At 43.9% G+C, this 23190-nt stretch overlaps 1 protein-coding gene across 1 annotated transcript; it reads right to left on the minus strand.

Moving 5' to 3' along the window:
• Positions 1 to 3721: 3721 nt before the first annotated feature.
• LOC125241659 (uncharacterized protein CG16817-like) lies at positions 3722 to 5151 on the minus strand. Its single transcript, XM_048150235.1, has 2 exons — positions 5011 to 5151; positions 3722 to 4926 (listed from the first exon to the last, which is right to left on the minus strand). Exon 2 carries the CDS (start codon positions 4919 to 4921, stop codon positions 4448 to 4450), a length of 474 nt encoding a protein of 157 aa, XP_048006192.1. The 5' UTR covers positions 4922 to 4926; positions 5011 to 5151; the 3' UTR covers positions 3722 to 4447.
• Between the last annotated feature and the right edge of the window lie 18039 nt (positions 5152 to 23190).

A 23190-nucleotide genomic window follows, 5' to 3' on the forward strand; every position in this document is an offset into this window, starting at 1 on the left:
AAGGATAATTTTTTTTTACAACAATAAACAATAAAAGTTAATGTTTCATAAAAATTTATTAATTTTTTCTGCTACATTACATAACGCTTTCTTTTATTCCGTTGAATTTCTTAGTAATGGGTAATAGCTCTGCACGAAATATAGGCAGTCGTAGGTACAGCATTAAGCCTCCGCTACACATAAAGCGTTTCGATAGCGTAGCATTAGCGGAGCGGAATGCGCGGTTCGTTACTTCCCGCCGGCGTCCGCTGGGCGCAACGCCAGCTCCGCTAACGCTACGCTCTCAAAACGCATGTGTGGTCGAGCTTTAATAGTTGCTGCATCGTCTTGAAGGTGGTCTGTAGGTACAGCGGCGACGCCGACGACAGCGCCGTTCACGTACATAAAGAAAACACGTGTAAGCGAATAACACTGTTAACAAAGCAGCTAACAGGAACACTTGAAACTTGGGGTCTTTAACATATTCTGCAGATTCACTTAATCCAGCCTTCGTCTCAGATTTTATCCTAGATGCTGTTTTTCCAAGATCAGCTTTCGACATTTTAGCGGTTCCTTTCAAGGTATTGTTAGTTGCAGCAGGAACTATACTCGTAACAGTCTCTTCCCCGGCGTGTGCAGCTTTTTTTTGCAGCATACAATACCAAAGATATGAACAAAGCCATGAGAGTAACTATTAACATTATTTTGGCACATTCGCTGGAATCACTGCCCTTTGACTTAGGGGCAGCTTTTGAAGGTTTCTTTTTTGGGATGCTTTTCATCAACACACTCCCATCAGAGTCCGCGGAGGTCATAATTTGGCTTGTTTAATTATTCTTATTTATGCAAATGAAATGTAAAATGTCAATATGCTTCAAAATTGCCATTAGAGAGGTAACTAGGAACGCATACCTATAACTGAAGGGTAGCTCTGGACTGCATATTTACTGTACGAAGTTAGGTATATTATATTATTGTACGAAGACTGACTCAATTTCAAATCCGGTCATTGTTTTTGTTGTTATTTTATTATATTTCTGCTTAAATTTCAACACACGGTTTTTTACATTTTGACACCAATCAGAATTGTCTTTTAAATTGTCTATAGTTTTACTTGACAGTCAAAACAAAGAGAATTAATATTTACCTATTTCACCAGTATTTTTCTTAGACTACGCCTTCTGTTGCCCGTAGGGCCTTAAAGCTAGGAACACACTACGCGGACGTCCGTCGTAAATCGACCGCGGACGGGGATCTGGACAATGAATATACATTTAACCGTGCAAACTATCGGTAGCTTAAAGCTAGGAACATACTATGTACCGTGATTCCGAATCAATGGTTAGAACTGCTGTTGGTGACACCAAGCCACACCAAGCCCTTCCCTATTTCAGTCGGAGTCCACCAAGGCTCGGTTCTCAGTCCCTTCTTGTTCAGTGCGATATTAGATAAAGTTTCAAACAGCATCAGAAATACACATGAACAACCCCCGTGGCTTCTCATGTATGCTGACGATATCGCACTGGCAGATGCGGACAGAGGGATACTGGTGCGACGTGCGACTACGTGGAAGGAGTCGCTTGAGAACGGCGGTCTCAAACTAAATGTGGCGAAGACGGAGTACATGGCCTGCAATATTAAGGACCCCGCGCCAGTATGCATAGGCGATAAAGTTGTCGACTGTACTGACCAATTTAAGTACCTGGGATCCGTACTTCATGCGTCCGGGGACATCGACAACGACATCAAGACTCGCATAACGGCTGCGTGGGCAAAGTGGCGTGAGGTGACTGGTGTCATTTGCGTCCCAAAAATGCCGGTTAAACTGAAGGGACAGGTCTATAAATCCATCATTAGACCTGTCCTCCTATATGGAAGCGAAGCGTGGCCTGTGCTTGAGCGGCACAAGCAGGTGCTGCGCGTCACGGAGATGAACATGCTCCGTTGGATGTGTGGAGTTTCGCGGAGAGACCGCGTGAGAAACTCCCGCATTCGCGGCAGTCTTCATGTCCGTGACATAGCAGACAAGCTCCAAGAAAGCCGCCTACGATGGTACGGCCATGTCTTACGTAAACCGGCAAGTTACATAGGGAACAAATGTCTTGCCATGGCACCTCCGCCTGGCCCCGGACGAAGGGGAGCACCCAAGAAATGTTGGCTTGATGTCGTTGGGGTTGATATGCTTGCTAATGGTCTCACTAAAAGGGATGCAGAAGACCGTGCGAAGTGGAGGAGAAAAAGCCGGAAAGCGGACCCCGGGCTCCGAAGCGCCCGCGCTGAGGATGCAACCGGGAAACCGTCAAGATGAGAGAGAGAATAGTCATTTGTTTTACAAGGGGGCAAAATTGTTTAACCGCACATGCCAAAATGGTGCCAATATTGACCCGTCAAGTTACATTCCAATATTGAACCGCGAGCATAGCAAGTGATTCGAGAAGTGGAATCTTGAGCGTTGTGAGGGTTTCAAGGCTCGAAGGTTAAACAAACTTTGCCACTGAGTAAAACACTTTTTTTCAGCACACCAACACGAATCACAACAAACATCATCATCATCGAACTAATCAAATCCATCAATTTATTAAATATTTATGATTAAAATATATCCTGCAAACTTTGGGCATCAAACTAAAATTTGTATGAAATCACTTTGCACTCTTAGGGATATAGTGCAATTTTGCCATCCGTTTTCGACGAATAGGTAAAAAGAGCCTTTACCAATTTGGTGTTGTGAAAAATATTTTCCTTGAAAGCTTAAGGGTGCCTCTCCACCATAGATGTGCTACGCTATGTTGATATGGATGCATCTGTTATCCACCAATCATGTTCATTGGTCCATTTGGTCCACATAGCATAGCAGTGGTGGAAACGGGTTCAACTAAGCTATGACATTTATATGGAAAGATGCGTGCCCTGGATACGTGCTATGGATGGTCGCGAGTCATGTAGCAATGTCAGTAGGCTCGCGTTTATCACCTTCCTCGAACAGCTGTCTTGCGGCTGCGTAGCGCATCTTCCTCGCACCTACGTAGATTAGTATTGGTGGAAACGGTCACATACATTCGTAGCGTAGCTGTCACATTTTCGCAGCATAGCACATCTCTGGTGGGAAGGCACCCTAAGCACGATGAGATACCATTTGATTTACGGAAGCTCGTGGGTTTGGTAGCAGTCAATTAGCTAACCAGACAGTTTAACATTAACACCATCCAGTCCTAACTCGTAGATTGTTCTCAAATCATGGCGCCAAGAGCTATCTCCTACCATATTATAAAAACAAAGGAGATGTGCTTGTTTCACAAACCTATGATGAAATTGTAAGAATGTATTTAAAATATTTAGTCATTTACACCTCTAAAGTTACTACAGATTTGGTTTGTTTTTCTTTGTATCTGTTTGTGTTTTTATTATGTTTTAACCCATTCATTGTCGGGATATTATTTTTAGTTCTAATATGACATTTAGACACTTTATACATCTCTAATTAATTATATCAGTTTCTTCCCACTTTGCTTAGAATTAATATTTTCAATGTTGACATGTAAAGGAAGAGCCCAGCCAGAGCCGCCAGACCTTCCCGATTTTAACAAGGATGAAACTATGGGATAATGTAGTTTGTATCAATGTTTAATGTCTGCATAATTATTAGCTAGTTTGGCCTGTCAGCCATTTTTTTTTCTATAAATTATTTTAAACATGCTAAAAATGTTGAACTTGTCAAATAGTTGAATCAAACAACATAACATTTGTAATAAAAGTTTATAGTGAAAATGACAGATACATGTTAACAAACACCAAAATGAGCAAGTTAACTAAAACAACATCCTTAAAACCATTTTAAGGGATTTACAGCAGGCCTAGCACATGATGGCCGCGGGAGTATGTCGCCGCGAGATAGACTACCTATCCTTATGTCATTAATACAATTAGACAAAGACGTGTCATCTATCTCGCGGCGACATACTCCCGCGGCCATCATGTGCTAGGCCTACAGGGCTTTCCTCCAGGGAAAGAGAAATCCTGCCTATTGTAGAAAAACCTACTTCCTCAAATGCACTGATTTTAATCTATGGATTGCAAACCCCTGCATGGTGGTAAGCTATAAGAATTAATTCTGTATTCTGTACAGTCAGGTCATGAAATAGTAAGAAAAACACTTGAAAACAACTGTGTTCAAGAAAATCGCCAAAACAGATTCTTTTCATATCCTCTAAACTTAATTTGAATGTTTATACAATAAAACTTATAAGTAAAAAGTCATCATGTTTCCTATAAAACTAATGATAAAGGAAAAGTGGCCCAACTTCTACATTCAAATACAAACATCAACTGCCCATTTAAAAATACTTTTGCCAAATTGCTAAGGCTAATCATAACTACCACACTATGTTTTCATATAAAAGCACACATATTAATAATGCACTTCTAAATGTCTAAAGAGTTCTATATGACTATGGAGATTCAAGAATGACTATTCTATATCGGGAAGATCCTCTTCCTCAGCTGAACTGGAGTCATCCTTTTCAAGTTCATCACCAAATGGGCCTATTTTGTTTGAAAACATGTCATTCATATCAAGCACGTCATCATCACTTTCATCCTCATCCTGCCAGCGGTTGAAGTCCACCTTTAGCCAATGATGCTTCTTCTTGTCACTGGTGAGTGTGGGCCAAAATGACTCGTCAGTCTTTTCTTTCATTAACACAAGCTCAATGTATCTGCCTTTATTGACTTGTGTGCTCTTTTCAGGGTCTATTTCGGCATACAGGGGTATATCAACTTGTAGTAGTTTCCGGTCTGGAGCACATATTCCTCGAAAAGAAACCGATTTCTTATCAATTTTTATATCCGGCTTTTCACATTCAACATTAAATGTCAAAAAAACACGAGTGCTTCTCTGCGCCCATGAAACTGATGGTGGGGTAGCGATAGTTTCCGAAGTCATAATAACTGAAATGACAATATTATTGTAATATCTAAACCCGTCATGTAATTACACTCGCGTGACTATAGATACGCTGCAGAAATACTTACAGAGGTTAAATAATAGCTTCTTTGCGATATCGGCACGTTGCTACACAGACAACAGCTACAGGAAACCAACGAAATCCTATTAATTTTTTAATCATGGAACATGCCCATGGAATCGCTTCGAACGTCAACCAAGGAGATGTCATATTCAGTGTGCCCAATAAAAAAAAACTCAAAATAATTATTTAAGGCTTAGTGCAGACGTAACAAAATGTCTATGGTTAGTCGTAATCGCATATCTAGAGTTTAGAGGCTAAAAAGCACTATTGATAGCACATGCTAAAGAATAAAATACTCACTATCACTAGGCACAGAAAGGCAGAAAGAGCTAGTGTTATTTCATACGTCATAATTTCATTTAAAAAATTGGTTGTCTGTAAAGTCGTTTACGGACGGTAGTTTAACGTGAGTATAGCAAAAGGGGCCCGATTCTGGGACTTTTTTCACGTTTATTTATTTATTAAAAATACACAAAAGTTAACAGTATTTCACCAAAGCACTTATGTGGTAATATAATTATGTACATGTTAAATTGACATAAATAAAAGCAAACACACTTAAAAGTTAAACTATGGTTATTACATTAATCACCTAAGGAGTGTAGAGTCTATGAACCTTAAGAGTTTTCTGTAAAACACACCAACACTATCAGCAAATATGTCAATATCGTCTGTCTCCAACATGATGCGGTTAAGAGCAGCTCGGGCTCGAGCGGTGCGCCGGCCGCCGCGAACAGGCGCCGCCGCCGCCGCGCCGGCACCGCGCCCGGCATGCCAACCACCACATTCGCTCTTGGCACTTGCAGCCCCATTCTCTCAAGCACGGATGCGTCATCTACTCTATGGTGAAACAGTTGGCGGTAATGCATAATATGCAGCAGTTTCCGTCTGGTTTCTAGAGTTTGAATGAGGTGTGTACGTAGTTTATGTTATAGTATAGTATGGACATAGAGTTAAGTTTGCATGCCACATTGTATAGACAGTCTTAATACAGTCGTCTACGGAATCGTACATGTGTTTCATTTAATCGGCTCCACACCACATGGCGACCGTGACATCGTTTTACGCGAGCGCCGCCGCGACGAGGGCGCCTGACATCAGCATTTTTAGTCGTGTGAATATATAATTAACAGTGAGACGCGAGCAAATGCACAAGTGATTGCACGAGGGACATAATTAAATTACCAAGTGAAATACACTAAATAAAAATTTAATAAATAACATGGGTAACAGCTACAGCAAACAGGAGGAGAAAGAGGTCGTTATAACCCAAAATGCGGTTGGATCAAACGACGCAACAGGCACAAACGAGCATACTAGAATAAATAACGTTCTTATAACCGTGTTGTTCGTGGTTTTGGCTCTCATCGTTTGCTGCGGACTGTACAAGTTCTTAAAGAAAGCACATGGAAAATATGTGCAGAAAGCAGTGAGGCGAGAAGTATGGACACGTCTGCAGACCAGGCTGTCAATGAAGAGGTCGACGCCAACCACAGACGAGGCGGAGGAAGGTGTTTAAGCAGAGCACGGGAGACGGAAGGACAGAGGATGAACTTTAACGTGATTACGCGCGTGTGAAGTGAAAAGTGTGAAAGTTTCTGTACGTCAAAGTGATGTCAAGGGTATGGATTTAGATTTAAAAAATATATACGATAAGTTAGAAAAAATAAGAGTTGATCTACGAAAATTAGGTGAGGTTAAACGGCAACAAAAGCTAGGTTTAGAAAAAATCAATGATGCGCAATTAATATATGAGGACTATAAACAGATAATTGCATCTCTTCATGTCGATGACCTGTCAAAAGAATGTGTAAGATCGGAATTATTGTGCGAGAAAATAGACGAAGTTTATAATAAAATTTTACAGTATAAAGCTATAGAAAGTGTATCCGTAAAACCAACTACAATGGCGAAACAATTTGAAATACGAGAAGCTAATAGCATAATCCCAATTTTAGATGATAAAGAGGAAACTGTCGAAAGAATGATAGCAGGAATAGAAATGTTAGATGACATGTTAACAGATAGTAGCGAAAAGAAATTGCTGATTTCTTTTGTTCTAAAAACACGACTCAACAAAATTGCACAGTTAAAACTTAAGTCTAAATATGACACCGCTACCCAACTAGTAGCCGATATAAAAAAATATTTGCTACCCAAGAAATCCGCAAACTCTCTTTTGCTACAGTTAAATAATATATCACAAAAGGATATGTCTATTGTCCAATACGGTGATAAAATAGAGGAGTTGTTCATTGGTCTAACGATAGCGCAAGCCGACGGGAAATCGGCCGCTTGTGATATTTTAAGACCAATCAACGAGTCCCTGGCCATAAAAAAATTTACAGATGGGTTGAGAAACCGCCGTCTCAGTACCATTCTAGCTGCAAGAGAATACACTGAGCTGAAGGAGGCCGTCAGAGCGGCCCAGGATGAAGAGCTGGCACGACCCCAGCACGAGCCCGTAATCATGAATGTGAACCGCGGCTACACGCGAGGTACACAGCAGCCCCAGCGCTACGCCTGGCGCGGGCGCGGGACGAGCTACCAGTATAATCGAGCTCGAGCCTACCAAAACACATGGACCCGCTACTCCACAAATAGAGGTACTGTCCCTAGCAATAATTTCCATAGGGGTCGCGGACAACGTGCGATTTTTAGGGGACATAGCGGAACTCGAGCGAGCCGTGGACGCCGAGGGAACGTGTATACATGTACACACGAACCGCAGACCTCCCACGATACAACAAGAGACGAGACAGACAGAATACAGTTTTTTCGATCATAAAGTTTTAACCATATGTGACGGATTAGACTACATAAATTTCACCGCCGGTAGCAAAAATCTTGTTCTCATGATTGACAATGGCGCACGTATATCAATTCTACAACAAAGTAAAGTTCCCATAGAATCACGGATATATGAGAAGAGTACTATAATATCAGGCGTTGGTGGTAGTATCATAAGTACACATGTTGCTGACGTGACTTTAAACTACGGTAATACAATATCATTTGTACATAGATTTCATATATTGCAGGATCATGATATGCCATGTCATGCGAACGGTGTTCTCGGACTTGACTTTATGAGAACTTATAGTGCAATTATAGACCTTACGACTGACGAACTCACTTTACACCGTGGGAACGAAAGGTGTGTGTTACAAATACAAAGAGGCAGCGATAGCGAAACTTTTTGTCATTACCGGCTAGAAGTGAATCATCACATTTAATTAAAGTAAAATCATTCGATTTAGGAAAAGTTTATGTCGTAAACTCAAGGAAATTAGCCGAAAATATATTTTTAGCGGGGAGTATAAGTAAAGTTAAGCAGGGTAGAATACCGGTACGAATTTTAAACACAGGGAACGAAGATATAAAGTTACCTATTTTCGAACCCGTTTTGGAAAGTTTGGATAATTATAATATTTGCAATTTTAAAAAATCAGAAAATGGGCTAGAAAGAGTGAAAAGGTTACTGTCGTTAATAAAGTTCAATCATTTAAATGACACAGATCGTAAACTAATAGAGTCAATATGTGCAAAATACGCCGACGTTTTTTACTTGGACGGTGACAAGTTAGGAACTACCAATATATTGAGCCAAAGCATAATTTTGAAACCAAACACTAAACCCATTTATACAAAACCTTATAGGATACCAGCGTCAATGAAGTCAGAAATTAATAAACAGGTCGAACAAATGATCAAAGATGATATAATAGAGGAATCGAATAGCGACTGGAATAGTCCCATACTTTTAGTACCTAAAAAATCTGAAGACAATAACAAAAAGTGGAGATTAGTCATAGACTACCGAAAAGTAAATAATGTTATTCAAGACGATAAATTCCCCCTTCCAAATATTTTAGATATTTTAGATTCCCTATCCGGTGCAATATATTTTAGTCATCTTGATTTACAACAGTCTTACTACCAAACATCCTTGAATGAGGATAGCAGAAATATCACTTCATTTTCAACAAGCCAAGGTCAATTCCGCATGAAAAGACTCCCCATGGGCCTAAAACTGAGTGCAAGTGCATTTTCACGTGTAATGTCAATAGCAATGTCAGGCCTTTCTTACGAAAAGTGCTTTGTATATATGGACGACCTAATTGTTTTCGGTAGAAATATGGACCAGCATAATAGAAACTTAACTGATGTATTGGAGAGATTACGGAAAGTTAACCTTAAAATTAACCCACAAAAATGCGAATTCCTGAAAAAACAGTTACTATATTTAGGACACATAGTTTCAGCAGAAGGTGTGTTACCCGATCCACAGAAAACAAAAGTTTTAGAAAATTACCCAACACCATCCAACAGTGACGAGGTTAGACGCTTCGTAGCGTTTTGCAATTACTACCGAAGATTTATCCCAAATTTCGCAGAGATAACACTACCATTAAACAAATTATGTAGGAAAAATGTAGAATTTAAATGGACAGACGAATGCCAAAATGCCTTTAGCAAATTAAAAACAAAACTCATAACACCGCCAATTTTACAATACCCAGATTTCTCCCCAGATAATGAATATATTTTACAAACTGACGCATCTGCAAGGTCAATCGGTTCTGTACTTTGTAACAAAGATATGAGACCTATAGCTTACGCTAGCAGGCCCTTGAATAAGGCCGAGTTAAATTACCCAGTCATTCAGAAAGAGCTTTTAGCAATTACTTGGAGTATTCGCTATTTTAGACCTTATTTGTTCGGAAAACAGTTTACAATCATGACGGATCACAAGCCACTTCTGTATCTTTATAGCATGAAAGACCCATCAAGCAGGTTGATAAAGCTTATAATTCAATTGGAGGAATATAATTATAAAATAGTATACATAAAGGGAAAAACAAACGTTGCAGCGGATGCATTAAGTCGAATTACAATTACATCGGACGAGTTAAAAAGTATGGACGAGCAAGTTACTGTTATGACGAGAGCACAGAGTAGAAAGTTAATACAAAGTAATACACCAAGTGATGACATACGTGGTAATCTTAGTACATCCGAGAATTCAAGGCCCGATCAACCAAGAATTGCGGAAATATTAAGAAAACCTAATAACTGCATAGAAATGTTGTTTGAATCTGAAGAAGAGTTAAGAAAGTTAAGAAAAAAAGAATTAATTACAAGAGAAAAAGATTGTTTTGCGTACGCCGAGAGTAAATTACGTCTTTACATAAACCTTAACTATATGTCACACTTCACGCGAGCCGTATTTGTGAATATGTTAAGTGATTTTTGTAAACAAATAAAAGTAGAGGAGTTATGTATAGTAAAAGATATTAAAAACGCGTTATTCATAAAAACTTTGTTAAATGAAATAAAGTCGATTAAAAATTGGTCCGGACCAAGAATAAAAATACTAGGAAATATAATAAGAATAGATGACAAGGATGAGAGACGAGTTATCATTAACGACTATCATTTACTACCAACGAGCGGACATGCCGGCGTTCGCCGAATGGTAAGTAACATACAATCTAAATATTATTGGCCGAGTTTAGAGAGTGATGTTAGAAACTTCGTGAAAAAATGCAGTAAATGCCAAGTAACGAAACACTCTAAAAACATACGACAACCAATGGCTATCACAACTACAGCAGCGTCAGCATTCGAGAAATTATACCTCGATATCCTAGGACCGCTGGACACGGACACTGAAGGTAACAAGTACATCCTAACGCTGCAATGTGAGTTAAGCAAATATATTGAAGCTTACCCATTGCAACGTAAGGATGCAGTTAGTGTGGCAAGAGCCTTAGTGAATAACTTTATATTAAGATACGGGATTCCCGACGCGATGTCGACAGACCGCGGGGCGGAGTTCATGTCAGCTACTATGGATGAAGTGTGTAAGTTGTTAGGAATAAATAAGTTTAATTCGACCGCGTATCACCACCAATCCATAGGTGCGTTGGAAAACATGCACAAACACCTAGCTGCGTTTATGCGAGCTCAGTGCGATGGACATCCCGATACGTGGAGCCACTGGTTACCGTTCTGGTGTTTCGCTTTTAATACAACAATAAATTCAGCCACAAATTATTCCCCATTTGAGTTGGTTTTCGGAAAAAAGTGTAAAACTCCTAGTAATCTGATTAAAGCTGTTGAACCTATATATAACCCTGATAATTATGCATTGGAACTGAAATATAGACTACAGTTAGCTCATAAAGACGCTAAGGAAAATTTGTTAAGAACTAAAGAGTTGCGAAAATGTTACTATGATAAGTTAGTAAATTCGGTTACTTATAAAAAGGGTGATCTGGTTTTAGTTAAATCTGAAACCGGCAAAAAATTCGATAACCTTTTTAAAGGACCTTATAAAGTAATCGAGGATACTGGAATAAATGTTAAGTTAGAATTAGATGACAAGGTTGATCTTGTTCATAAAAATAGGACTAAGCCTTTCAATATGTGACAATAGGTCATACATTATTGCTTATACGAATTTTTTTTTTCATTGTATTGTTAAATACCTAATGATGTAACAACTAGAATTGTAGTAGCTAACAGTATAATTACATTGATTTAATATTAAGGAAAAGTATTTCCACTCGTAATAATACATAATGAAGCTCATGTCCTTTTATTGTGTGTTTAAAAAAAAATTGAAATGTATACATTCAATTTATTTTTTTCAACCACCCCCCAGATGAGGTGTGTACGTAGTTTATGTTATAGTATAGTATGGACATAGAGTTAAGTTTGCATGCCACATTGTATAGACAGTCTTAATACAGTCGTCTACGGAATCGTACATGTGTTTCATTTAATCGGCTCCACACCACATGAAGACCAACCATTCCTGTTACGAATAGAGATGGATACATATATGGGTAATATCCGTACAGTCGTTTGTAAATGTGCCTACAGAACTTCCTCTGCACTCTTTCTAGCATAGTGTTTTGTTCTTATTAGAAAGAATGCATTAAAATAAGCATCTTTTATAAATTAAAGTTTTTTTTAAAACCTACTAATTTAGGAGTTAGAGTGGTGCAAAGTTGCAAAATTTTCCCGTAGCATTACTAAGGCGCCAGAGACAGAAAGCGATATCGACGGAGCCCCGCTTATTACAGAAACTGCACAGAATAGGAGCCTTGTTTGAAGATACCTAAGGAACCTAACCTATACCTTTAAAAGTCGTCATTTTGTATCCTAGACCGTTTCCGTTAATTTTATTAAAGTGCTAGTGCCATTTACTAATCTTAGAACCCTAATATCTCAGTAAATATTAATGGAGAAGAAAAAGTTTATATAACAAAACATCCTTATTTAAACGTGTTCTATATGATTTATCAATATTAACATAGGTTATATTGGTAAAAAAAATCATCGTAAATTTATTAAGTCTCTGGCGCCTTAGTAAATACTATGGGAAAATTCGCAACTTCGTACTGCTCTAACTCCTAAATAAGTAGGTTTTTCAAACAACTTCGTTCTATAAAAGATGCTTATTTTAATGCAATCTTTCATGTTTTTACAAACACTCAAAAATAATAAACACGGGCGCGCTATCTGTCGCAGCTGTGGTGCTTTACTCAGGCCACACGCTACAACCATACCGAGCGCATCGATCAGCCACTTAGTTCCAACGCGCGCCAATAGATGGCGCTTAAGCTATATTGGGAAACGGGACAATGACGTCATCTTTTTCGTGCATGCTGCCCGTAGTAACGAGTTATTAGACGTTATCACGTCAAAAAAATTACTTTAGAGTTATGAAAATATTTTTCAATGCATTAATATACAAATCGATAGCACTTGCACTGTCCATGTTATTAATACCAAATACTATATAAACTCTAGAGTTAATAGTCCTGCGGCGCTGGCTATATTTTGGGCCCTAAGTTAAAAAAATATTAAAGTCGATTTTGTTTTCGTTTATAAATACATTGACTAGTTTTTTAAAGGTGCGCGGGGCCCGAGGGCCCCGCGGTCTTTCTTGTTGCTTTTTTGTTTTTTTTTTTGCTTTGCTTGTTTGTTTTTTTGCTTTGCTTTTTTGCTTTTTTGTTTCTTTGCTTAGCTTGTTTGTTTTTTGCTTTACTTGTTTGCTTTTTTGCTTTAGCCTTTGTCTGCTTGGAAGCACTCTCTGCCCGCAGCTCGGCCTGCGGCCTTCGCGTGCTTGGGAGCCTGTCAGACACGCTCCGGGCCTTCGGCCCTCCGCGTAGTTACTGTGGGGGTTGTAGAGAAGTTGGAGCTTAAACACGACCCAATAGTACGACCCGTCGTTTCGCTTCTCTAAGACACTTTTACTATTGGGTCGTGTTTAAGCTCCAACTTCCCGGTCCGCCGGCGAGCCGATCAGGGACGCTCCGGGCCTTCGGCCCTACGCGGAGCTCGGCCTTCGGCCTTCGCTGGGTTTCGAAGCTCCGCGTCGGGCCTTCGGCCCGCCGCTTCGCTTGTTAAGATACTTTTTGTTATTGTTTTGCTTGGGAGCACAGTCTGTACGCAGCTCAGCCTGCGGCCTTCGCGTGCTTGGGAGCACTCTGCCCGCAGCTCGGCCTGCGGCCTTCGCGTGCTTGGGAGCCTGTCAGACACGCTCCGGGCCTTCGGCCCTCCGCGTAGTTTCTGTGGGGGTTGTAGGGAAGTTGGAGCTTAAACACGACCCAATAGTAAAAGTGTCTTGAGAAGCTCACGACGGGCCTGCGGCCTGCGGCCTCCGGCCCGTCGTTTCGCTTCTCTAAGACACTTTTACTATTGGGTCGTGTTTAAACTCCAACTTCCTGGTCCGCCGGCGAGCCGATCAGGGACGCTCCGGGCCTTCGGCCCTACGCGGAGCTCGGCCTTCGGCCTTCGCTGGGTTTCGAAGCTCCGCGTCGGGCCTTTGGCCCGCCGCTTCGCTTATTTAGATACTTTTTGTTATTGTTTTCTTGGGAGCACAGTCTGCACGCAGCTCGGCCTGCGGCCTTCGCGTGCTTGGGAGCACTCTGCCCGCAGCTCGGCCTGCGGCCTTCGCATACTTGGGAGCCTGTCAGACACGCTCCGGGCCTTCGGCCCTCCGCGTAGTTACTGTGGGGATTGTAGGATTGGTAGGGAAGTTGGACCTCCGGCCTGCGGCCTCCGGCCCGCCGCGTCGCTTTTTAGACACTTTTACTTATATTTTCTTGCTTGGGAGCACTGTCTGTACGCAGCTCGGAACTTGGACCGGAGCAATGACCGTCGGGCTGTAGAACGCTCCCTCAGGCTGGTAGGGAAATTTGACTTTGTCCCCTCTCGCCGCCGTTTTTGACTTTTCCAAAAATTGTTTTTTCTCATTTCTATTTTTGGCCCCCGCTCTTACCACGTGCCAAATTTGAACGCGCTCGGACCGAAAATAAAAAAAAAAAATTTCAAAGTCGGCCATTTTGAAATTTTGTAAATGCCATTCGATGGACCTCAGATAACTGTATAACATTAGTTTAAGCACTATTAACCTTTTTCCTACCGTTACGGAGCTATGGGGATTTAAAAAAAAACCTCCATACAAACTGGTAGGGAAATTTGACTTTGTCCCCTCTCGCCACCGTTTTTGACTTTTCCAAATTTTTTTTTTCTCATTTCTATTTTTGGCCCCCGTTCTTACCACGTGCCAAATTTGAACGCGCTCGGACCGAAAATAAAAAAAAAATTTTTCAAAGTCGGCCATTTTGAAATTTTGTAAATGCCATTCGATGAACCTCAAATAACTGTACAACATTAGTTCAAGCACTATTAACCTTTTCCCTACCGTTACGGAGCTATGGGGATTTAAAAAAAGGACCTCCATACAAATTTCAATTGGCCTTCAAAGGGCGCCATTTTGAATTTTTCAAAATTTTCTTTTTGTATACTAATCTTGGGGTGGCTGTCTACCCGTGTGCAAAATTTCAGCGCGCTCGGACCATTTTGAAATTTTTCAAAAAAAAAAGTCGGCCATTTTGATTTTTTTTTAATGCCATTCGATGGACCTCGGGTGACTGTATAACATTTGTTTGAGCACTTTTCACTTCTTTGTACCGTTACGGAGCTATGGTAATTAAAAGAAAAACCTCCATTCAAATTTCAATTGGCCCTCAAAGGCCGCCATTTTGAATTTTTCAAAATTTTCTTTTTGAATACTAATCTTAGCGCGACCGTCCACCCGTGTGCCTAATCTCAGCGCGCTAGGACCATTTTGAAAATTTTCAAAAAAAAAAGTCGGCCATTTTGATTTTTTTTTAATGCAACTTTTTTCTACTCGGATACCTGTATGACATTTGGTCGAGCACCCTCCGGCTATCTCTTACGGTTCAAAAGTTGCCATACAAAATAAAAGTGGCCAGTTTTCCCACATTTGTAGCACTTTTCAATTTTTTTTTATTTCATTCGAATCAAGGCCGCTTGGAGATTCTACGACCAAAATTTGAGCACTCCACGATAAATTTGAAAAATCGTCAAAAAAAAAAGTCGGCCATTTTGAAAAAAAAATGGCGGCGTCAAAAACTGCCCAGGGTCCTCTATGACATTTGGTCGAACACTCCCCGGCTAACTCCAGCCGTTTGGCCAGGCCGTCCAACATTTTTTTACCCGGAACCGGTAGACCGACGGTCTGATCTATCCGGGGTCGCAGGACCAAACTCTATACGACCACACCAAACACTGCCACCTTCAAATCCCCCTTCTGCCCATTTTTGGAAAAATGTCAGTCGGGTTGTAGCTTTATATTATATAGACTAGTTTTTTAAAGGTGCGCGGGGCCCGAGGGCCCCGCGGTGTTCTTTTTTTGTTTTGCTTTTGTGCTTTGCTTTATGTTTTTTTGCTTTTGCTTTTGCTTTTTGTTTTTGAGCTATGCTTATGCTTTTTGTTTTTGAGCTATGCTTTTTTGTTTTTTTGCTTTGCTTGTTTGATTAATTGCTTGGGAGCACTCTCTGCCCGCAGCTCGGCCTGCGGCCTCGCGTGCTTGGGAGCCTGTCAGACACGCTCCGGGCCTTCGGCCCTCCGCGTAGTTACTGTGGGGGTTGTAGGGAAGTTGGAGCTTAAACACGACCCAATAGTAAAAGTGTCTTGAGAAGCTCACGACGGGCCTGCGGCCTGCGGCCTCCGGCCCGTCGTTTCGCTTCTCTAAGACACTTTTACTATTGGGTCGTGTTTAAGCTCCAACTTCCCGGTCCGCCGGCGCGCCGATCAGGGACGCTCCGGGCCTTCGGCCCTACGCGGAGCTCGGCCTTCGGCCTTCGCTGGGTTTCGAAGCTCCGCGTCGGGCCTTCGGCCCGCCGCTTCGCTTATTAAGATACTTTTTGTTATTGTTTTGCTTGGGAGCACAGTCTGTACGCAGCTCGGCCTGCGGCCTTCGCGTGCTTGTGAGCACTCTGCCCGCAGCTCGGCCTGCGGCCTTCGCGTGCTTGGGAGCCTCTCAGACACGCTCCGGGCCTTCGGCCCTCCGCGTAGTTACTGTGGGAGTTGAGGGAAGTTGGAGCTTAAACACGACCCAATAGTAAAAGTGTCTTGAGAAGCTCACGACGGGCCTGCGGCCTGCGGCCTCCGGCCCGTCGTTTCGCTTCTCTAATACACTTTTACTATTGGGTCGTGTTTAAGCTCCAACTTCCCGGTCCGCCGGCGAGCCGATCAGGGACGCTCCGGGCCTTCGGCCCTACGCGGAGCTCGGCCTTCGGCCTTCGCTTGGCTCCGAAGCTCCGCGTCGGGCCTTCGGCCCGCCGCTTCGCTTGTTAAAATACTTTTTGTTATTGTTTTGCTTGGGAGCACAGTCTGTACGCAGCTCGGCCTGCGGCCTTCGCGTGCTTGTGAGCACTCTGCCCGCAGCTCGGCCTGCGGCCTTCGCGTGCTTGGGAGCCTCTCAGACACGCTCCGGGCCTTCGGCCCTCCGCGTAGTTACTGTGGGGGTTGAGGGAAGTTGGAGCTTAAACACGACCCAATAGTAAAAGTGTCTTGAGAAGCTCACGACGGGCCTGCGGCCTGCGGCCTCCGGCCCGTCGTTTCGCTTCTCTAATACACTTTTACTATTGGGTCGTGTTTAAGCTCCAACTTCCCGGTCCGCCGGCGCGCCGATCAGGGACGCTCCGGGCCTTCGGCCCTACGCGGAGCTCGGCCTTCGGCCTTCGCTGGGTTTCGAAGCTCCGCGTCGGGCCTTCGGCCCGCCGCTTCGCTTGTTAAAATACTTTTTGTTATTGTTTTGCTTGGGAGCACAGTCTGCACGCAGCTCGGCCTGCGGCCTTCGCGTGCTTGGGAGCACTCTGCCCGCAGCTCGGCCTGCGGCCTTCGCGTACTTGGGAGCCTGTCAGACACGCTCCGGGCCTTCGGTCCTCCGCGTAGTTACTGTGGGGATTGTAGGATTTGTAGGGAAGTTGGACCTCCGGCCTGCGGCCTCCGGCCCGCCGCGTCGCTTTTTAGACACTTTTACTTATATTTTCTTGCTTGGGAGCACTGTCTGTACGCAGCTCGGAACTTGGACCGGAGCAATGACCGTTGGGCTGTGGAACGCTCCCTAAGGCTGGTAGGGAAGTTTGACTTTGTCCCCTCTCGCCGCCGTTTTTGACTTTTCCAAAAAAATTTTTTTCTCATTTCTATTTTTGGCCCCCGTTCTTACCAAGTCCCAAATTGGAACGCGCTCGGACCGAAAATAAAAAAAAAAATTTTCAAAGTCGGCCATTTTGAAATTATGTAAATGCCATTCGATGGACCACAAATAACTGTACAACATTAGTTTAAGCACTATTAACCTTTCTCCTACCGTTACGGAGCTATGGGGATTTAAAAAAAAACCTCCATACAAAATGGTAGGGAAATTTGACTTTGTCCCCTCTCGCCACCGTTTTTGACTTTTCCAAAATTTTTTTTTCTCATTTCTATTTTTGGCCCCCGTTCTTACCACGTGCCAAATTTGAACGCGCTCGGACCGAAAATAAAAAAAAAAATTTCAAAGTCGGCCATTTTGAAATTTTGTAAATGCCATTCGATGGACCTCAGATAACTGTACAACATTAGTTCAAGCACTTTTAACCTTTTTCCTACCGTTACGGAGCTATGGGGATTTAAAAAAAAGACCTCCATACAAATTTCAATTGGCCTTCAAAGGGCGCCATTTTAAATTTTTCAAAATTTTCTTTTTGTATACTAATGTTGGGGCGGCTGTCCACTCGTGTGCCAAATTTTAGTGCGCTCGGACCATTTTGAAATTTTTCGAAAAAAAAAGTCGGCCATTTTGATTTTTTTTTAACGCCATTCGATGGACCTCGGGTGACTGTATAACATTTGTTTGAGCACTTTTCACTTCTTTGTACCGTTACGGAGCTATGGTAATTTAAAGAAAAACCTCCACTCAAATTTCAATTGGCCCTCAAAGGCCGCCATTTTGAATTTTTCAAAATTTTCTTTTTGAATACTAATCTTGGCGCGACCGTCCACCCGTGTGCCAAATCTCAGCGCGCTAGGACCATTTTCAAATTTTTCAAAAAAAAAAGTCGGCCATTTTGAATTTTTTTTTAATGCAACTTTTTTCTACTCGGATACCTGTATGACATTTGGTCGAGCACCCCCCGGCTATCTCTTACGGTTTAAAAGTTGCCATACAAAATAAAAGTGGCCAGTTTTCCCACACTTGTAGCATTTTTCAATTTTTTTCTATTTCATTCGAATCAAGGCCCCTTGGAGATTCTATGACCAAAATTTGAGATCTCTACGACAAACTTGAAAAATCGTCAAAAAAAAAAGTCGGCCATTTTGAAAAAAAAATGGTGGCGTCAAAAACTGCCCAGGGTCCTCTATGACATTTGGTCGAACATTCCCCGTCTAACTCCAGCCGTTTGGCCAGGCCGTCCAACATTTTTTTACCCAGAACCGGTAGACCGACGGTCTGATCTATCCGGGGTCGCAGGACCAAACTCTATACGACCACACCAAACACTGCCACCTGCAAAAACTCCTTCTCCCTATTTTTTGAAAAATGTCAGTCGGGTTGTAGCTTTATATTATATAGACTAGTTTTTTAAAGGTGCGCGGGGCCCGAGGGCCCCGCGGTGTTCTTTTTTTGTTTTGCTTATTTGTTTTTGTGCTTTGCTTATGCTTTTGCTTTTTGTTTTTTGCTTTTGCTTTTGCTTTTTGTTTTTGAGTTATGCTTATGCTTTTTGTTTTTGAGCTATGCTTGTTTGCTTTTTTGCTTTAGCCTTTGCGTGCTTGGGAGCACTCTCTGCCCGCAGCTCGGCCTGCGGCCTCGCGTGCTTGGGAGCCTGTCAGACACGCTCCGGGCCTTCGGCCCTCCGCGTAGTTACTGTGGGGTTGTAGGGAAGTTGGAGCTTAACCACGACCCAATAGTAAAAGTGTCTTGAGAAGCTCACGACGGGCCTGCGGCCTGCGGCCTCCGGCCCGTCGTTTCGCTTCTCTAAGACACTTTTACTATTGGGTCGTGTTTAAGCTCCAACTTCCCGGTCCGCCGGCGAGCCGATCAGGGACGCTCCGGGCCTTCGGCCCTACGCGGAGCTCGGCCTTCGGCCTTCGCTTGGTTCCGAAGCTCCGCGTCGGGCCTTCGGCCCGCCGCTTCGCTTATTTAGATACTTTTTGTTATTGTTTTGTTTGGGAGCACAGTCTGTACGCAGCTCGGCCTGCGGCCTTCGCGTGCTTGGGAGCACTCTGCCCGCAGCTCGGCCTGCGGCCTTCGCGTGCTTGGGAGCCTCTGAGACACGCTCCGGGCCTTCGGCCCTCCGCGTAGTTACTGTGGGGGTTGTAGGGAAGTTGGAGCTTAAACACGACCCAATAGTAAAAGTGTCTTGAGAAGCTCACGACGGGCCTGCGGCCTGCGGCCTCCGGCCCGTCGTTTCGCTTCTCTAAGACACTTTTACTATTGGGTCGTGTTTAAGCTCCAACTTCCCGGTCCGCCGGCAAACCGATCAGGGACGCTCCGGGCCTTCGGCCCTACGCGGAGCTCGGCCTTCGGCCTTCGCTGGGTTTCGAAGCTCCGCGTCGGGCCTTCGGCCCGCCGCTTCGCTTGTTAAGATACTTTTTGTTATTGTTTTGCTTGGGAGCACAGTCTGTACGCAGCTCGGCCTGCGGCCTTCGCGTGCTTGGGAGCACTCTGCCCGCAGCTCGGCCTGCGGCCTTCGCGTGCTTGGGAGCCTGTCAGACACGCTCCGGGCCTTCGGCCCTCCGCGTAGTTACTGTGGGGGTTGTAGGGAAGTTGGAACTCCAACTTCCCGGTCCGCCGGCGAGCCGATCAGGGACGCTCCGGGCCTTCGGCCCTACGCGGAGCTCGGCCTTCGGCCTTCGCTGGGTTTCGAAGCTCCGCGTCGGGCCTTTGGCCCGCCGCTTCGCTTATTTAGATACTTTTTGTTATTGTTTTCTTGGGAGCACAGTCTGCACGCAGCTCGGCCTGCGGCCTTCGCGTGCTTGGGAGCACTCTGCCCGCAGCTCGGCCTGCGGCCTTCGCGTACTTGGGAGCCTGTCAGACACGCTCCGGGCCTTCGGCCCTCCGCGTAGTTACTGTGGGGATTGCAGGATTTGTAGAGAAGTTGGACCTCCGGCCTGCGGCCTCCGGCCCGCCGCGTCGCTTTTTAGACACTTTTACTTATATTTTCTTGCTTGGGAGCACTGTCTGTACGCAGCTCGGAACTTGGACCGGAGCAATGACCGTCGGGCTGTAGAACGCTCCCTCAGGCTGGTAGGGAAATTTGACTTTGTCCCCTCTCGCCGCCGTTTTTGACTTTTCCAAAAAATTTTTTTTCTCATTTCTATTTTTGGCCCCCGCTCTTACCACGTGCCAAATTTGAACGCGCTCCGACCGAAAATAAAAAAAAAATTTCAAAGTCGGCCATTTTGAAATTTTGTAAATGCCATTCGATGGACCTCAGATAACTGTACAACATTAGTTTAAGCACTATTAACCTTTCTCCTACCGTTACGGAGCTATGGGGATTTTAAAAAAAAACCTCCATACAAACTGGTAGGGAAATTTGACTTTGTCCCCTCTCGCCACCGTTTTTGACTTTTCCAAATTTTTTTTTCTCATTTCTATTTTTGGCCCCCGTTCTTACCACGTGCCAAATTTGAACGCGCTCGGACCGAAAATAAAAAAAAAAATTTTCAAAGTCGGCCATTTTGAAATTTTGTAAATGCCATTCGATGGACCTCAGATAACTGTACAACATTAGTTCAAGCACTTTTAACCTTTTTCCTACCGTTACGGAGCTATGGGGATTAAAAAAAAAGACCTCCATACAAATTTCAATTGGCCTTCAAAGGGCGCCATTTTGAATTTTTCAAAATTTTCTTTTTGTATGCTAATATTGGGGCGGCTGTCCACTCGTGTGCCAAATTTCAGTGCGCTCGGACCATTTTGAAATTTTTCGAAAAAAAAAGTCGGCCATTTTGATTTTTTTTTAACGCCATTCGATGGACCTCGGGTGACTGTATAACATTTGTTTGAGCACTTTTCACTTCTTTGTACCGTTACGGAGCTATGGTAATTTAAAGAAAAACCTCCACTCAAATTTCAATTGGCCCTCAAAGGCCGCCATTTTGAATTTTTCAAAATTTTCTTTTTGAATACTAATCTTGGCGCGACCGTCCACCCGTGTGCCAAATCTCAGCGCGCTAGGACCATTTTGAAATTTTTCAAAAAAAAAAGTCGGCCATTTTGAATTTTTTTTAATGCAACTTTTTTCTACTCGGATACCTGTATGACATTTGGTCGAGCACCCCCCGGCTATCTCTTACGGTTTAAAAGTTGCCATACAAAATAAAAGTGGCCAGTTTTCCCACATTTGTAGCATTTTTCAATTTTTTTCTATTTCATTCGAATCAAGGCCCCTTGGAGATTCTATGACCAAAATTTGAGATCTCTACGACAAACTTGAAAAATCGTCAAAAAAAAAAGTCGGCCATTTTGAAAAAAAAATGGCGGCGTCAAAAACTGCCCAGGGTCCTCTATGACATTTGGTCGAACACTCCCCGGCTAACTCCAGCCGTTTGGCCAGGCCGTCCAACATTTTTTTATCCGGAACCGGTAGACCGACGGTCTGATCTATCCGGGGTCGCAGGACCAAACTCTATACGACCACACCAAACACTGCCACCTTCAAATCCCCCTTCTGCCTATTTTTGGAAAAATGTCAGTCGGGTTGTAGCTTTATATTATATAGACTAGTTTTTTAAAGGTGCGCGGGGCCCGAGGGCCCCGCGGTGTTCTTTTTTTGTTTTGCTTTTGTGCTTTGCTTATGCTTTTGCTTTTTGTTTTTGAGCTATGCTTATGCTTTTGCTTTTTGTTTTTGTGCTTTGCTTGTTTGATTAATTGCTTTGCTTGTTTGCTTTTTTGCTTTAGCCTTTGCGTGCTTGGGAGCACTCTCTGCCCGCAGCTCGGCCTGCGGCCTCGCGTGCTTGGGAGCCTGTCAGACACGCTCCGGGCCTTCGGCCCTCCGCGTAGTTACTGTGGGGGTTGTAGGGAAGTTGGAGCTTAAACACGACCCAATAGTAAAAGTGTCTTGAGAAGCTCACGACGGGCCTGCGGCCTGCGGCCTCCGGCCCGTCGTTTCGCTTCTCTAAGACACTTTTACTATTGGGTCGTGTTTAAGCTCCAACTTCCCGGTCCGCCGGCGAGCCGATCAGGGACGCTCCGGGCCTTCGGCCCTACGCGGAGCTCGGCCTTCGGCCTTCGCTGGATTTCGAAGCTCCGCGTCGGGCCTTCGGCCCGCCGCTTCGCTTGTTAAGATACTTTTTGTTATTGTTTCGCTTGGGAGCACAGTCTGTACGCAGCTCGGCCTGCGGCCTTCGCGTGCTTGGGAGCACTCTCTGCCCGCAGTTCGGCCTGCGGCCTTCGCGTGCTTGGGAGTCTCTCAGACACGCTCCGGGCCTTCGGCCCTCCGCGTAGTTACTGTGGGGGTTGTGGGGAAGTTGGAGCTTAAACACGCCCCAATAGTAAAAGTGTCTTGAGAAGCTCACGACGGGCCTGCGGCCTGCGGCCTCCGGCCCGTCGTTTCGCTTCTCTAAGACACTTTTACTATTGGGTCGTGTTTAAGCTCCAACTTCCCGGTCCGCCGGCGAGCCGATCAGGGACGCTCCGGGCCTTCGGCCCTACGCGGAGCTCGGCCTTCGGCCTTCGCTGGGTTTCGAAGCTCCGCGTCGGGCCTTCGGCCCGCCGCTTCGCTTGTTAAGATACTTTTTGTTATTGTTTTCTTGGGAGCACAGTCTGCACGCAGCTCGGCCTGCGGCCTTCGCGTGCTTGGGA

Source organism: Leguminivora glycinivorella, chromosome Z (assembly GCF_023078275.1).
Source record: "Leguminivora glycinivorella isolate SPB_JAAS2020 chromosome Z, LegGlyc_1.1, whole genome shotgun sequence".
NCBI classification, from domain to species: domain Eukaryota; kingdom Metazoa; phylum Arthropoda; class Insecta; order Lepidoptera; family Tortricidae; genus Leguminivora; species Leguminivora glycinivorella.